The 18,296-nt window shown below is 42.0% G+C and overlaps 1 protein-coding gene and 1 non-coding gene across 2 annotated transcripts in view; one reads left to right on the forward strand and one right to left on the reverse strand.

Annotated features, from left to right (window-relative positions):
* The window catches only part of CLMP (CXADR like membrane protein), a 100,439-nt gene that overhangs the window by 5,228 nt on the left and 76,915 nt on the right, over positions 1–18,296 (reverse strand). The window contains exons 3-4 of the mRNA XM_054693159.1: positions 1,442–1,643; positions 454–621 (exon numbers count right to left, since the gene is read on the reverse strand). Of these exons, the coding sequence (XP_054549134.1) occupies positions 454–621; positions 1,442–1,643 (370 nt within the window). The remainder of the gene's footprint in view (positions 1–453; positions 622–1,441; positions 1,644–18,296) is intronic.
* LOC119242502 (U5 spliceosomal RNA) lies at positions 685–800 on the forward strand. The gene has a single exon (XR_005124501.1). It is a non-coding gene; the product is annotated as a U5 spliceosomal RNA (small nuclear RNA).

Here is an 18,296-nt window from a genome sequence, read left to right on the forward strand (position 1 = left end):
ACAGGGTCTGTATTTATCATTTACTTTATTACATCATTTCCCTAAGATTGTCCAATACAACTAAGTAAGAATGAGATGGTAGAAAAAGATCCCTTTTTAAATTTTTAGAATGTAGGAAATTTTAAATTTTTAGAATGTAGGAAGAAAGGTAAATTATAAATTCTTTAAAATTGCAGTGCAACCTCCAAAGTTATAAAAGATAGTATCTAAGGGATACTAAACAAGATAATTAGAAATATAGTACATTTCTTCCTAATGTCTTTCACCACTTATACATACCCTTTGGAGAAAGAAAAACAGATTTTTCTGTCCCACTATATGTATGAAAAATAAAAGTTCAAAGAGATTCAGGAGTGTATTTAATGCCACATGGCAAGTTGCTAACGAAGCCAGGTGTGAATGCGTGGCAGAGTGCCGTCCTGCTGTCTCAGGATGGGTAGGAAGATAACTTACCAATCTTAGATTTGGTGGGCAGATGCTCGTCTTCTCCCTCCTTCTCCGGAATTCGCTGCCAGTAATACATAATGGGCTTTGTGCCAGAGGATGACTCACACTGCAAGGTCAGGTCACTTCCTTCTGTCAGCTCTCCTTCCAGCTCACACTTGGGCTTTGATGGTCTCACTGGCAAAAACAAGAAGTAGTGATTCAAAGATCCCCCAAGAACAGATTTCATGGTAGAAATGGGTTCTTTGTTTCTCTTCAGATTGAATAAATCTTTCACCTTTTACTAAAAATTTCCACTGGATAGAAATGTTGGGAATTGCCAGTGAAATTTTTTGAGGCCTTCATTAGGTAAGTCTAGAAATGAAAAAATGGAACCATTTTCTTATGGTCAACTTTTCTATGGAAATTCAATAGCCTTTTGCTATTCAATAGCCTACATGCTTTATATCTCCCCCAGAAATACGCCTATCTCCACACACAAATCCAGCTGCTTCCAGTGGTGCGGTTACAATTTTCAGAAGCTGCCTAAGAAACTCATCCTTTCTTAAATAAGAGACACTGCTGTTTACTTGGAAATATTAGGAAAGCTCAATGTAGTTTTACTAATACTGAAACTGGAATAGAAGTTCATTAATTTGTAAGTAATTAAGTAGAATTTAGTAGCTCTTGCTGTCAAAAAACAAATGGATTTGAATCACATCTGGGATATTTACCTTAAATATAAAGGTATCACGAACAACGATGTAAAAAATAAAAAAAAAATTTAATATTAAAAAAAAGATTTAAACTCCTTCCATAGAAAATAGTCCTTTTTTTTTTTCTTTCATTATGGCTAATGTATAGAACTTACATAATTTTTCCAGAGAACTGGACTAGGTGATCTGAATGTCCAATACAAAGTAAATGCGAAGTTTTGTATCACTATGATGCATATGTCAATCCCTCACATATCTTATTAATAAAAATTAGGCTTAAATACCTTGGCAGGCTGTCTTACCTAAGACTTTTAAGGTGACATGACTCCAAACATAGCGCCCTGAATTCTTCACCTTGCAGGTATACCGGCCCTCATCACTGGGCTTCAGAGGCTCAATCTGCAGGGAAGCATCTCCTGCCAGGAAATTGGAAGCAAAGGCCACTCGGCCTTTCTGTTCCTCTGTCAGGTTATTGTAGACATGTCGGCTGGAGTAAGTGATCACCTGTAGGGCAGACCAGGGCAAAGTCAACCAGTTTGATTCTCAGTCTTTCTTTCCTATTGATGCAGTAAGGGAGCAAAACTCTCCCACCCAAAACATGTCTTTGGTTCAAGGTTTATCTCCTGGGAAGAGTTCTGAAGGCTAAGTGGAAGTGCTGTTGAAATTTGTATGTAAACTCCTCTCTGTAAGGGACTCTCCCAAGAAGACCTAATCAAATTATCTCTTTTCAATGGAGAAGGCAGAACTAATTGTGCACACCTTGTGGTGGCTGTACTTTCCCCAGTGAAATCCCCAAATAAATTTACTCATTCTTCCCCCAGCCTCCCTTACTTAGTAAGGTTATTTAAGATGGCATCTAAAGTCACATGGGTGAGTTACTCAGTCACGCTGGGTTCTCTCCTCTCAATACAGGGGAGATACATTTTATTATTAAACTTTTTTCTTCTTATCAATCTCTCTAATGCCGGCTTATTTGCTGGGCTACAAGAACCCAGAGGGGTATGGGAAGATTTCCTTTGTGTCCTCACAACATCAAGATGAGAACTATAATGGAACAAAGGGGATATAATAGGAGATATAATCCAACCTGGGGCTGATTCTAAGGGTCCAAGAGACCTCTAAATATGGTCTAAATAAGGTTAAAATTACAATATCCTGGCCTTGCTTCTTTAAGAATGGTTAACACTCTTATTTGTGTAGTATTTTAATTATAAAATAGTAATTATTTTATTAAACGCTCAGAACCATTCCATTTTATGGGTAAGGAATTTTAAATTTGAGTTATATGCTCCAGATCACAGAGCTAACTCCAGGAAAGTAGAAAATGTACCACTGGGCCTCCCTGGTGGCGCAGGAGTTTAAGTCTCAGTGCTGTCAAGCTATCATGCCACTGCAGCATGAGTTTGATACCCACCCAGGGAGCAAACTCACATAGTGCAGCAGATCTCTCCTGTCTTGCCCACTGCTCCCCTCAGCAGTGCATCTCAGTAGAATCACCTGTTCTGCTTCCCACTCTGTCTCTGGTGAATCCTCTCACCTCCCAAACCTCTGACCTATACACCAGTTCTTGTATGCATAAATAGATAAAAATAAATCTTTATAAATAAAAAGAAAATGCACAACAAATGGTATCAAGAGTTGACTGAAAAAAACTAAGTGAATAGAGGGTAAGGTTTGGGGGGTAACTACCTTTCCCTTTTGCAAACCAACATTTGTATTTTCTACCACTTGTATTTGAGTTACAAAATGCACTACACTCCTGTGCTGTGTGAATTAAATCTTGTTTATTTCTCTCTCTCTCTCTCTCTCTTTTTTTAAAAGATTTATTTATTTAAATAAGCACTGGGTACAGTTAGAAGCGCGGGAAGGTGAGCGAATTCACCAGAGCTAGAGCGGGGAGCAGAACAAACAGACTGATGAAGTACACTGCTGAGGGGAGCAGCAGGAGTGGCAGGAGGGGTCTGTGCACCATGTAGGACCCTTGCCGGTGGCCAGGGATTGAACCGGTGCTGCAGAGGCTGTGGGCAGCTTTGCAGCCCAGCGCTCAACTGCTGCACCACTGGGGAGGCCCTCCTGTTTATTTCTCATATGACTTTTCCAAATGGCTATTACTACGATTTCAGAGACAGGTAGCAAAGACAATATTTGAACCGATCCATCTTATTAAAAAAGAGAAAACAGGCCCAAAATAGAGTCACTTATGCTAAGCCTTGTGTTAGCAAACAAAGATTTAATACATAACTGCATTCTAGCCTCTCCCAGAAATATAACCTTTACCCTGACAATATGGAATTACCTGATCAGCACTAATGAGTTAATCCACCTGATAGACCTTTCTTCTCCTGTAGGAAGGTGACCTTGCCTGAAATAACCCTCCCTTTCTATTTTCTCAGCTCCTTTCTGTGGAAAAACCTACTGTATAATTCTTTGGAGCACCTTTCTACTTGATTCATAAATCAATTATTATGAATCATAAGTGATTCATAAATCATTTAATAAAGTCAATTAGATCTTTAAATTTACTCAGCTGAATTTTGCTTTGTGCAATCTGCAAAAGAAGAAAGATGAAGCAAAGGTCAGAGTAAACTGCTAGCTTATACATTCAAGGAAGCCACTGGAGCAGCAACTAGGACTGCTGGAGGCCAATGCCACTGAAGGAGATTGTTGGACTGGAGGCTACTGTCTAGAATGCCTCTCAATGGTTCTAGAACATCCATTGCCATCTGATTGTCATGACCACATTTGAGAAACCTACCTTGCTCATACCAAGAGCCCTTTATGGTACCTTTGCCCTGGGTCTGTGACATTCAGGAATAGTGCTGTCCTTGGTGTGGCTCAATGTAACACGTGTACGAGAAATCATTCCTTCTGTCTTAGGTGAACGAAAAAGACACAATCTAATGCACCTAGTCCATTGTTCTTGTTTACATCATTATTCTTGCTTGTTTCATTTCACTGCTCTTCCAGAAAATTTGGAAGTGTAGGAGGAAAAAGCTGAAAACCTTTTTTTATTCTTACAAAGGCTCAGAGTCCAAATGAGGGGATTAGAGAGTTAAGGAGGAATAGAAATTAATGGTTAAAATTCAGTTCTGATACTGAGGGCTTCCTTGTTTGACTCTTCTGTTTTGCCTTGGTGAATTAGTAAAATTGAGGTGGGGAAAAATTATGTCTGTTCCTTCCATAAAATACACATGAGCCTAATGTCTTTGTTTTCCTGGGTAGGGAGACCAACATTTAAATTTCCCCAACCTCAAAAATAGTCTTGATTTTACTGAATTTTCATCTGCCTGCATCGCAACCTTTACCTGTGAGTTACAAAAAAAGATGCCTTTTTCTTCAGGCCACTCAGCAATCATATTCTTAAATTCCCATGATTTACACATCAGCAAACATTTTTTGAGTGACTTTCTCATAAGGGCAGGAGGACGCTATTCAAATGGATAAAATCTTCTTCAAATAATTTATAATCTAATGAGATTAACAAGGTGAGGAGCATAAACATAAAAAAAGGAATAATTAAGTTGCAATAGTGTCAGAATGTCCCAGAAAATTTTGTTAGGAGCATTTAAGTTAGGCCTTGAAAGTTGAGTAGACTAAGAGACAAATGAGGCAGGGAGGAGATGGCTGGAGGGAGCATTCCAGATATACAGAACAGCTCTAAAAAAAGGCTTATAAGCCTATGAGAGTCTCCTGAGCACATTTCTGACACAGCTGTTCCAAACTGCTTCACTCTACTTAAGTCCTTAACCCTATCCTCAATCCTGTGATGCTCTGCAACTTATCAGATACTTCCTGAAAAAATGTGAATCCATCCAATAAAATGTCCACCAGTTCTCCATTGTATCAAAACTTGTCCATATTGCTTTTACCTCCTCTCCCTTTCTCCTTCCTCTGCACGTTCTCTTTCTTTTTCTTTTCTTTCTTTTTTTTTTTTTTAAGATTTATTTTATTTATGCAAGAACCAGGGTACAGGCCAGATGTGCGGGAGGGTGAGAGGATTCACCAGAAACAGAGTGGGGAACCAAACAGGTAGACTGACGAAATACACTGCTGAGGGGAGCTGCGGGCGAGACAGGAGAGGTCTGCCATGCCATGTGGGTTGCTCCGCGGCTGGCTGGGATCAAACCGACACTGCAGAGGCTGTGGACAGATTCACAGTGATGCAGTCAACTGCCTGCAACACCTGGGAGGCGCTGCACGTTCTTTTTCTTTGGAAACTGCAGAGGCTGTGGACAGATTCACAGTGATGCAGTCAACTGCCTGCAACACCTGGGAGGCGCTGCACGTTCTTTTTCTTTGGAAAATATTTGTTGAGCTCACATGCCAGGTACTGTGCAGGGAACTGGAAGACAAGCAGGAACATGATACTGTTCCCACCCTAGGGGCTGTCTTGTTGGGGTAAAATAAGTGCAAGCAGAGAGTAAAATTAAGGTAAACACTTTAACTGACAATATACTTAAAAAAACATTTTCAGTATTTGAATTTTGCCCACTCATTGGCCCAACACCCCTATTGTGGTAATTCTTCTATCTTTATCCCCTATATACTTTTGAGCTCCTGTTTCATATTTCCAGCATATTTCATATTTCCTGTATTTTTTTTTTTTTTGCCTCTCCAGTCTACCCTTCATAGTGCTACTAAGTTGATAGTCATGTAAAATTCACACTAGTTCTTTTCTAATTCAAACCTTTAAAGCTTCCCACAACCTCTGAATGATGACCAGATTCCGTCTAAGGTCCTCAAAATGACTTCTGTATTACCTTCCCAATTGACTTCCTATTAACTTATTTAAAATTTTTTATTGACATAACATTGGTTTATAACATGTAAATTTCAGGTGTAAGCATTGTATTTTAACATTTGTGTATACTACATCATATCCTCCATCAAAAATCTAGTTTCCATTCACCACTGAACAATTGACTCCCTTTACCCATTTCACCTAACCCCCAACCACCATTCTCTTCCCTGAATCTAAGAGTTTTTATTCATTTAGTGATTTAGTTATTTTTTCATTTGGTTTGTTTCTTTATCTTCCATATATGAACAAAATCATAGGGTATTTGTCTTTCCTATTTAGCTCCCCTCATCTACCTGGTGCGATCAGGTTATGGTGATCTTTTTCTGTAACATGAGCACTTTCTTTGTATTCACATGCCTGTACCCACTGCATTTTTCCCCTTAGTAATTCCCTTTTCTCCATAAGGAATCCTATTCTTTCTTTTAAATCCAAAATCAGGGCCTCCCTGGTGGTGCAAGAAGTTTGATCCCCAGCTGGCCAGCAAGAAACCCACATGGTGAGGCAGACGGCTCCTGTCTCGCCCACTGCTCCCCTCAGCAGAGTGTTTCAGTCAGTCTGCCTGTTCTGCTCCCCCCTCTGTCTCGGGTGAATCCTCGCACACTCCGCATACCTGGCCTGTACCCCAGCTCTTGCATGTATAAATAAATAATTTTTTTTTAAAAAAAATCCGAAATCAATATTAACTCCTCATGAAACCTCCCTTGATATGACATTCAGACCAAGAATAGTCTCTTCTTAGTTCTCATTCATAACATTTTTTTGCACCATTTTTATGTGAGGAGAAATTGCGCAAGACTGACCAGATTGCCAAGTCCCCTTTCTATAACGCTGGGCAGTGTCCAAGAGATCATTAGAGCATTCTGATTTTATGTATGTTTGCTGCCCTTGATCATCTTGGGCCAGGCTGTTTTGCAACTCCAAAGTCCTTTTTTTTTTTTTTTTTTATTTTTATAGAGGCATGTTTTCTTTCTTTCTTTCTTTCTTTCTTTTTGTTTATACATGCACTGGGTACAGTCAGAAGCGCAGGAGGGTGAGAGAATTCACCAGAGCCAGAGCGGGAAGCAGAGCAGGCAGAAGGACCGAAGTACACTGCTGAGGGGAGCAGCGGGCGGCAGGAGAGGTCTGCGCACCATGCGGGACCCTCCTCCGGTGGCCGGGAAGCAGCTGGGGATCGAACCGGCGCCGCAGAGGCGCGGGCAGCTTCGCAACCCAGCGCTCAACCGCTGCGCCACCGGGGAGGCCCTCCAAAGTCCTTTTTCAATAAACAGTTACATAAAACACTCTATACTCCTGTGCTCGAGATGATAACAGCAATACAAAGAAATAAGGTTTAGTAAGTGTTCTTGGAGACCAGAATATGTCATGCCAAAATATGCCACTTTACATATGCATAACAATTAATTTAAGCTAAAGGCAGATGAGTTCCTGAAACTCCTATAGGCTTAAAAGTTGCGTCTCTCAAAAAAATTTAAGTGCCCACAGTCCCCTCTCCCAGAGTCATTCTAATCTCCTCTGGATGACTAGAAGTCAACACCATACCCAGGCAGACCTTATCACAAACTAGGACCCCTCTTGTGTACTTTCTGGAGGGTCCAGAGAATACATTTATCATATCAGAGAATACATTTTTCATACATTTATCTTCCCCCAAAGTCGTTTGATTTTCCATAAGGACCCTTTATCCCTCTCTCTTTCCCTACTAAATTAGTTGTCTACAACCTGAGTTCCAACCACTCTTTTGAGGTCTTCATCTTTTGGTGCTCCAATGTGTCTCATTATATAGCATTCATAAATTTCCTTGTTTTACTCTTGTTAATTTTCTCAGTCTAATTTACAGTGTCCTGGTTAGAGAAGCTTGAAAGATAGAGGGGGATTTTTATTTTCCTCCCCTACAGTTTTTTTTTTTAAAGATTTATTTATTTATGCATACAAGAACTGGGGTACAGGCCAGAGATGTGGGGGGTGAGAGGATTCACCAGAGACAGGTGAATCCTGGATGACAACCAGAGTGGGGAACAGAACAGGCAGACTGACTGAAATACACTGCTGAGGGGAGCAGTGGGCAAGTCAGGAGAGGTCTGCTGCGCCATGTGGGTTGCTCCCTGGCCGGCTGGGGATCGAACTCGTACTGCAGAGGTTGTGGACAGCTTCATAGGTTGTGTCTTAACCACTTGCACCACCAGGGAGGCCCCCCCCTATAGTTTTAAAGGACTTTTTAGAGGTAAAATCTGATATACAAAGAGAACAAACATGTCAAAGATTTTACTGAACTCATTATTTGATGATGGAAACTCAGAGATATTACAACTGGTTCAAACTGGACTAAAAAAGATTACATTCTCCTTTAGATAAAATTCACTTGCATCTATGAGCAGGAACAATTTGCATCTCTGTGGAGAAGAAATGTGGGCATCGCTATCGGTGTTCTACAAATTGGATTCTAGTTCCATGGGAAAGAAATACCTGAGGAAAATTATACCTTAATTCACCTCCAGAAAACCTGATCTCTAATCATGAAGGTCAGGAGGTATCTCCTTACTGTAGCTGTGGGGGATGGGGCACATGTTCAGTCTGGATGGAGATTCTCTATTGGTATGATAACGAAGGGAATGACAGTTCTGGAAGGCTGCTCCCTCTGCCCCCACTCCCTGCTACTTTGGTGTCACAGTTCAACTCACTGAGTCTGAGTCCCTCCCTAACTTAGAGAAGGCTACAGGGAGGTGCACAGGTTCCACAGTGTTTCCTTCTGCCTGGGGTGAGAGGTGGAGGGGGGATTGGGTCATTCCACTGGACAGCATGATCAAATTGCTCTAGAAACTAAGGTGAGCTCTTCAAAGGCATTTTCTAGCAAATTGGCAAGCATGGCTAGGTTAGAGAATATTTAGGAGATGGAAGGAGGGTAGAAGGAAGAAAGGTTGTCATCCAGAGGTAAGAGAAATGTCAGCAAAGTCTACACTTGAATGTGAGGCTAAAGAGATTCAAGATAACAGTCATTTATTCAACAAATTCTGAGCCTCTACCATGACCATGTACCAGTCCTGTTGTAAGTGCTTTAGAAAGAGCAATGAACATGACATGTAACAATCTCAGCCCTTGAGGAGGATATAGTCTAGCCATGAGAAAGAACAAATAGAAGAATGCTGGATGGTACATCTTGACAGCAAGAAATACTATGAAAATAATAGAGCAGGGAAGGGGGTGATAGGGCAGGAGGATGGATTACAATTTATTTATATTTTTCTTTTTCTTTTTTTTTGTATTTAAATAATAGGTTTATTAGAAACGGGACAGAAGAGCAAAAGACATTTGCATAAACACAAGCGGGCAGGGAGAGCTGCCCTGAAAGGGACATGTTTGCTGACAGAGGCCTGTATGGTTTCAGGCAGTGGCCTTGAGGAGAGCTGCCTCTGCTGAAGGTCATTGAAGAAAAGTCCCGGCATAGTACAGGTCATGGGCAGGAAGGAAGGCTGTTGCCCTGCAGGAGAGAGTTGGTGAAAGGAAGCACCTGCATAGGCACAGGTGGGCAGAAGGACTGCTGCCTTTTTTATTTATTTTTCATAGAAGAACTCGGCTGTAGGCCTGAGGTGTGGGGGCGAGGTGAGAGGATTCACCAGAGACAGAGTGGGGAACAGAACATGCAGATCAACTGAAATACACTGCTGAGGGGAGCAGAGACAGGAGGGGTCTGCTGCATCATATGTGGGTTAGCTCCCTGGCTGGAGATCAAACACAGGCCTCAGTGGTGATAGTGCTGAGACTTAACCCCTAGGCCACCAAGGAGGCCCTGGATTGCAATTTAAATAGGTGGTTAAGGCAAAGGTCACAGAAAGCAAGTGCTTAAGGAGCCTTCGAACTAGCCTTGTAACTGCCTAGGGGGAAAAGTTCTTGGTAGAGGAAAAAGCCAATACAAAGGCCCTAAAGTCAGAGAGTGGCTGGCATGTATGTGGAAGAGCAGAGAGACCAGGTAGCTGGAATGAGCCCAGAGGATCTAAAGCTCACATAGGATCTGTGACTCACTGTGGAGATGATGCCTTTTATTCTGAGGGAAGTGGGGGTGATTATAAGATTTTTGAGCAGAAGAATATTACAAAATGATTTGTTATAAGAAGAGGCTGTAGGAGACCAAGAGTGGTACAGGAAAACCAGATAGGAGGTTATTGAAGTAGAAATCAGGCAGAGGTACCCTGCCTGGAGGGCCCTAGCAGAGGCAGAGAAAAGAAGTGATCAGATTCTGAATGTATTCTATAGACAGAACCAACTGGACTTCCCAAAAGGCCACCTTACTTAAACGTATATATGTGGTGTGAGAAAAAAGAGAGGAGTCAGAGACACACTCAGATTTTTGGCACCAGCCTATGGAAAGGAGGGACTTAACATCAACTGAGAGGGGAAGCGGTTTTGCTATTTAAAGTCTAAAAGATTTAGAGCCCAAGTTGTCTGGTGATGAATTAAAGTCCAATTTTCCTTATGTATTAGAAATTTTGGATAGCCGGGCCTCCCTGGTGGCACAAGTGGTTAAGACACAACCTATGAAGCTGTCCACAACCGCTGCAGTGCGAGTTCGATCCTACAACAGAGTGTGTAGGTGGGGAAGAGGATCAGGATTTAGTTCTGAACTCACAACATTTGGACTACCAGCTAGATACCCAAGGGAGGTGTTGAGCAAGCAGTTACATATGTGAGTCTGATGCACTCAGGGGTGAGGTCTGGACTGGAATTATGTTCTAAGGAATTTTTTTTTTAAAGATTTATTTATTTTTATACAAGAACTGGGGTACAGGCCAGATACATGAGAGAGTGAGACGATTCACCAGATACAGAGCAGGGAACAGAACAGGCAGACTGACGAAATACACTGCTGAAGGGAGCAGTGGGCGAGTCAGAGAGGTCTGCTGCGCCATGTGGGATTCTCCCTGGCTGGCCGGGATCGAACCCACACTACAGAGGCTGTGGACAGCTTCACAGAGCGGTGCTCAACCACCTTTGCCACCGGGGATGCCCCTGTTCTAAGGAATTTTAAGCATGTGATGGTATTTTTAAAGCCATGAGACTGGATAAGCTTGCTGAGGGCAAGAATATAGAGATCGAGGATAAAGAAGAGAAAGCTCCAAAGAGTGGCTATCTAAACACAAAGATGACAACTCAAGAGTAGTGTCAACAACCTTAGAGTAAAATTAATGTCTCAGCTTGGATCTCTTTGGTTTAGCATTCTTTTGTTTGTTTATTTGTTCTGCATGTAATTTTGTTTGTTTATTTGTTCTGCATGTAAAATTCATAGGAAATTTTATTTAATAAAGATTTTTTTGAAATTTTAAGAACTATACAAGTCAAGTGCTAGTCACATTTATAGCCCCAGGAAATAACTGAATAAATAAATAATGAGATTTATTTCTCAAAATTCACATGGCTTAGCATTCTTTTTTTTTTTTTTTAAGATTTATTTAGTTATACATACAAGAACTGGGGTACAGGCCAGAGGTGTGGGGGGTGAGTGGATTCACCAGAGACAGGGTAGGGAACAGAACAGGCAGATTGACGGAAATACACTGCTGAGAGGAACAGCTGGCGAGTCAGGATAAGTCTGCTGCACCACGTGGGTAGCTCCCTGGCCGGGGATCAAACTCGTGCTCCAGTGGCTGCGGATAGCTTTATAGGTTGAGTCTTAACCCCTTGCGCCACCAGGGAGGACCTGCTTAGCAGTCTTGTCCAGGTTTTGCTCACATTCCCAATTTTACCTCTGGATGACACCCCTCTTTTTTCTCCTACCTTCTCTTCCAGAAGATTCAGTGAAATGTTATATGCAACCTCAATAGAGGAGTGTGATTTGGGAAAGGAGGGGAGAGCTTTCCAGAGAACAGAATAGAATGCCCCTCAATATTATACCAATAGTGGATCTCTCCCTACCTCAGCGTAACCTCTCCATCCCAACCACACCCCACCACATGCTTCATACGGAGGGTACCTCCTGAACAACCTCATGCTAAGGAATACTGGAAAGTACAGGAAATGCAAGATTTCAACTCAAAATCCAGAATTGACTCCGAACAGATGTTTTGTCTTGAATTTCTACATTCTTTTCAATTGATGCACAAGTTATGAAGGGTGGGGCAAGGGAGGGAAAAGGGGAAAGTATTTAGCTGCAGCAATCTTGGCTCAGATTCCAGCTCCGAAAGCCAGCTTGGATAAGAACCTATGCCATTTAAAGTCTAAAAGATTTAGAGCCCAAGTTGTCTGGTGATGAATTAAAGTCCAATTTTCCTTATGTATTAGAAATTTTGGATAGCCGGGCCTCCCTGGCGGCACAAGTGGTTAAGGCACAACCTATGAAGCTGTCTACAACCTCTGCAGTGTGAGTTCGATCCCCAGCCAGCCAGGGAGCAACCCACACGGCGCAGCAGACCTCTCCTGACTCGCCCGCTGCCCTCCTCAGCAGTGTACTTCGGTCAATCTGCCTGTTCTGTTCCCCACTCTGTCTCTGGTGAATCCTTCAACCCCCACCCCTCCCACATCTCTGGCCTGTACCACAGCTCTTGTATGCAAAATTAAATAAATCTTTAAAAAAAAAAAAAAGAAATTTAGGATAGCCTTTCTTATTCCATGGACTGCATAGGTTTATAGTAAGAATTTAAGAGATAATGTCTGTGAAATGGCACAATGACCTTGCAGTGACTTCTCTGCTAAGCACAATGCTTGGTCTGGGTTAGGAATGTGAATTCAATGTAGAAATGAAAATCCATCAACACAATGAATCTATCCAGTGGGATTTTTCTCTATCAAACACATATGGGGCATTTATTTTGTGCTACGCACTGTTCTAAACACTTGACAAATATCAACTCCTTGTATTCAAGAAAAAAATGGCAGGCTGATACAGTGCAAAATTTAAGACAAGATAAAGAGATTAAGGAAGTGATTCTCCACATAATCTGCTTAGATTTAAGGCCATTTTCTTTTCATTCTCTTGTTTAATAAATATTGCAGAGTGCCTTCTATGAAGTAAGTACATATAACCTAACCTGAAACCGGGTAGGTGCAGTTGAATTCTGTGGAGTGGGGTAGGCTTGGGGGTCCTCCTGGATTCACTAAATTTTTTGTTTGTTTTTTGCTTTTTATTTGATTCACTAAGTAATAACTGCACTTCCCATTGAGGCTGGGAGGAGTTCTATTCTAATATTATCTGAAAATAAAACCAATCTCGTGTATGCCAGGCTGTGGTTGCACCATTTCTGAGTCACTGCTTCTCCACCTTCACTGCTTTTTGTTTTCCTCACACTCAGATAAAACCTATGAACTCTATCCTAGAAAAATGCACGTCTGGTTTTGCAAATAATTCCACAGGCTTTCTAGCATTCATCTTAAAGCCTCTCCATTTTGACCCAGACCAGGAAAAGGTAGAATCACAGGCCCTCTCCTTCCCATAGGGCACTTGCCTGTTTTAAAAGTTAATGGGAGGGCCTCCTGGTGGCGCAGCAGTTGAGCGCTGGGTTGCAAAGCTGCCCACAGCCTCTGCAGCGCTGGTTCCATCCCCGGCTGCTCCCTGGCCACCGCAGGAGGGTCCCACATGGCACGCAGACCTCTCTTGCCATCCGCTGCTCCCCCCTTCTGCCTGCTGTGCTCCCTGCTCTGACTCTGGTGAATTCTCTCAGACCTCTCCTGCCGTCCGCTGCTCCCCCCTTCTGCCTGCTGTGCTCCCTGCTCTGACTCTGGTGAATTCTCTCACCCTCCCACGCTTCTGACTGTACCCAGTGCTTAAATAAATAAATAAATAAATCTTTAAAAAAAAAAAAAAAAAAAAGTTAATGGGAGACCCCTTTTTTGGCCCCACATCCTGTAGCACACTCCAGAGCAAGGTGGGAGGAGATTTAGAAATGCCAAACTGGTACCACAATAGGGAGCAGAGGAAATACATTAGCAACAGGAAAAAGCTGGGAGCTGCAGAACTCAATTTCCACTCTAAGAATGAACATATGTGGTGGGAGCAAGTAAGCGCAAAACACTGGGTGCTCAGTGTTATTTTCTTTCTTTCTGACCTTTCCATATTTCCCCCAACTACGTAATCACTTACAAGAAAGTCAATTTGAAATCCTAGTTAAGTAGAAAATAAAAATAATAAAAAAGTGAAATTCTCAGTACAATGAAGAGATTCTAAACCTAAAAATCAGTGAAGAGATGAGTAATGTTTAGGGACTACTGGCTTTATTGGGCTTTGTGGGTTATTGGCTCTTTTTAGTCGGGGATTTCTTTCGTATTCATTTTACTCTTTGGACTGATGGCAGAAGATACATTCTTAAAAGGTATATTTGACTTTGGACATCCTTTGTAGGTGTGGCTTGAAGCTAGAAGGGCACTGTGGCAGGAACTTGGGAACATTTTTAACAGACTCACATTCAGACGTACATTTTTCTTCAGATCCCAATTTGCACATAGCATATCCATATGTAAGTGAAACAGGTTTTATGAAACAATTTTTGTATAATATGCTACATTTCTAGTGTATGCTAACATGAAACAAAAACAAATCTGGTTGCTTAGAGTCCACCGTTAGTTCTTTATTTTAAAACACCACTCTAGCAGTACAGTGTTGACATGCTGACTGGAACCTCAAATGGTCTGCATTCAATTGGGGAGTTTCTCCACTTAGAGCTGGGTGACAGGTCAATTAATTAACCTTTCTAAACCTAAGGTCTTTAACTGGAAAACAAGGATAAGGTACTTCATAGGAGTTTTGTGGAAATGAGATACTAAACATTCAAATGTTAGCATCATTAGTTGTTTGGGGTTTTTTATTGTTTTTTATTTATTTTTGCATACAAGAACTGGGGTGTAGGCCAGAGGTGCAGCGGAGGCGGGGGTGGGGGGTGAGGATTCACCAGAGACAGAGTGGGGAACAGAACAGACAGATTGAAATACACTGCTGAGGGGAGCAGCGGGAGAGACAGGAGAGGTCTGCTGTGCCATGTGGGTTAGCTCCCTGGCAGGGGATCAAACTCATGCTGCAGTGGCTGGCAATAGCTTGATAGAGCTGAGAATTTACCCCTGTGCCACCAAAGAGGCTCCCATCATTGGTTTTTATTAAGTTGATTCCAGGTTCAAGAAAGTCCCTAAGGATTCCAAAATTGTCCTGCCCAGTACCCTAAGACTATTAATCAATATAAACATTTATACAGCAAAGTTCCCTTGTCTAAATGCTTCCATCTGCCTCCCATCATCTGTGCCCACTGTGGACTAATGCTTGAGCCTCACATCTCTGAATATCCTTGTTCTGAAGCCCAGTATCCCCTGGTTCTGAACAATGTACTCCTGTGTGTTTGTCTTAGATCAAGCAGTCTTCGCCTCCCGAATGCCTCTCCCTATTTTTTGCTAAGACGACACACAGGCCTCAAGATCAAGGTCAAGGATCACCTTCTGTAAACACAGCCTTTCCTCATGTATTGCTTTCCTTCTCATTCACCCAGATCCTGTCCTAATATTGAATGAAGGGGAAAAAAGATATCCATATAACAGGTTTGGAAAGCAGAGACTTTACAGGTCCAAAAATAATCTTAATATAATTAAATAGTCCTTATTTAATCTAAGAATTTCACATATACACTTCTGACACAGACTAGGGCTCCATTACAGTCTTACCATTTGGCTCAATTTTTTTTTAAGACCTACACTGAATCTCAGACACTTGCATGTCTCTTTGTTTTATTTTGTTTTTTTAATTCTAGAAACTGTAATGCCAAGATGGAATTGTTATGGAGTGTGATGGGAGGACAATGAACATAAATTTAAGCCTTTTGCAAACAAGCTAAAAATTAAATGAATTGCAGCTGTTATGGGACTGTCTTATGACAGTCCCATGGACTTGTTCAGACACATTTTTAGAGAGAGGAGGCAGGACAATTTGTTAGGACTGGTGTGGAACAGATGGATCTACTCAACTTTCTGGCAATTGCTCAGCTGAGCCATGCCCCACATAGTAATCCTGGGATGGCCTTGAATGGCACTTGAATGAAGCTGTTCATAGGCCATGAATGAGGTAGATCTCCTTGCTCTAAGCTTAGAACAGGATTTTTCTGGCTCGGAAAGAAAGGGGAAAGGGTGGCTCAAGAGCCACATGGTGGGAATTGGGACATCTCTGTCCTAGTTTCTCCATCTGAAAAATAGAGGGTAAAGGTTTCTCTTGTGTGATCCTGATTGACCTTGGGGGTGGGGGCTCCTATCACTTTGGAAATTACGTCTCATTTCCTGGAACCAGGAGGAAAGCTGCAGAGTTTGAGTGGCCCTGCTATCAAGGCTAATTTAAGTATTTATTCTGAGACTGACAGCCTAGCCATCCCCAAATGCTCCCTGTCCATCAGGGTCTCCCAGATAAAAGGGATGAACATATTTCTGCTTAGGTCAAAAACCAAAGCCCCTCTTCAGAACCTAGTCATTAGTTAGTCTACCTTATGTACCACATCTATTTCAACGCTTCCTGTAGTTTCTTTCCTAGCTACCTTCACTCTCATTCCCAACGTCCTGGCAACTAAGAAGTTTGGAAAACTTTACTCACAAAAAAATTTCTTATCCTCTCCCCCTTTCTTTCTTTCTTTTTTTCCTTCTTTTTTGTTATTGCTTTCTTGATATCCCAACAACTGTGACTACAGTTTAAGCCTTATTGTTCAGTTTTAGCCTGAAATTGTTCAACTGATCTTGCTTCTGTTTGAATCTACTTGAATCAGTGTGCCACACAGTACCAGAGTGATTACCCTAAAATGCAAATATGTTCCTTTCACTGCTAAAGTCCTTCAAGTACTCCATGACATTGTTAAAAAAGAAAATGACTGGGCCTCCCCGGTGGTGCAGCGGTTGAGTGCTGGATTACAAAGCTGCCTGCAGCTTCTGCAATGCCGGTTCGATCCCCGGCCAACAGGCAAGGGTCCCACATGGCGCACAGACCTCTCCTGATGCGCCCGCTGCTCCCCTCAGCAGTGTATTTCATCAGTCTGCCTGCTCTGCTCTGCTCTGCTCTGCTCTGCTCTCCACTCTGCCTCTGGTGAATTCTCTCACCCTCCCGCGCTTCTGACTGTACCCAGTGCTTGTATAAACAAATAATAAAAAAAAAATCTTTTAAAAAAAAGAAAAGAAAATGACTGGCCCAAAGCAGAGACACTTGTACTAAACCCACCAAGCATAATACCGAGTCCAGCTATACTTTCAAGCCCCCTGCTGTTACAATCTGCCGTCTTACTAGCCAATACAGAATTTTCTGGTCAGCACCAATGAGCTCATCTTTTCTACTTCCCAAAGGAAAATGAGATAATCTACCTCAAGACCTTTTTCCATTCTTCACGCGTAGTTACCTAAGCCTGAAATAATTCCTTCTTCCCTCTTTCTGCCTAGTAATTCCTTCCTGTCCTCTTTCTTTCTTTCTTTCTTTTTTTTTTAAAGATTTATTTATTTATTTATTTATTTATTTATTTATTTATTTATTTATTTATTTATACATACAAGCACTGGGTACAGTCAGAAGCGCAGGAGGGTGAGAGAATTCACCAGAGCCAGAGCGGGGAGCACAGCAGGCAGAAGGACCAAAGTACACTGCTGAGGGGAGCAGCGGGCGGCAGGAGAGGTCTGCGCGCCATGTGGGACCCTCCTCTGGTGGCCGGGGAGCAGCCGGGGATCGAACCAGCGCTGCAGAGGCTGTGGGCAGCTTCACAACCCAGCGCTCAACCGCTGTGCCACCGGGGATGCCCTGTCTTCTTTTTGTCTAATAAAAACCTTTCATTTTGTATAGCTTCTGGTAGTCCCTTTCCAACTTGCTAGATGGGATGCTACTGTGATTCATTCAATAAACCAACTAGATCTTAAAATTTAATTCAGTTGGATTTTTGTTATTTAACAACATGATAGGAAAAATTCTAAGCACCCTAGTATAGCAGGCAACATCTTCCAGGTTCTGGTTCTGCAGCCTCAGCTGTTCGTATTTTGTGCTTCACCTGCCCCGGGGCTTGTGGGTGCTCAGGATTCTGTGTGCGCCTGTGAGCCTGTGATTTCTGCAGGGCAGAGCCTTGTATCACTTACTCAGATCAGAGATACCTTATTACAGGAAGCCCAGGGAAGCCAGGAGGTCCCCTGACTTCTCTCCTACAACTATTCTTGGTCAGTGGCTCCTCCTTTGTATTCATCAAGAACACTCTGCTTATCTCTGTCATGATATTTGTTACTGTTCTGAAATAGTCTCTTAATATATTTATCTCTCCAACTAACTCCTTCTTGATAGATGGTGTATACAGTGGAAATCCACAATATACTAAATTAAATTGATTTTTGATCTTTTGGAACTTACAATAACACCAAGCTTTTTCCTGCATCAAGGTCTTTACATA

This window comes from Talpa occidentalis, unplaced genomic scaffold (genome assembly GCF_014898055.3).
Source record: "Talpa occidentalis isolate TD23 unplaced genomic scaffold, MPIMG_talOcc4v2.1 talOcc4.12, whole genome shotgun sequence".
In the NCBI taxonomy this organism is placed as follows: Eukaryota; Metazoa; Chordata; class Mammalia; order Eulipotyphla; family Talpidae; genus Talpa; species Talpa occidentalis.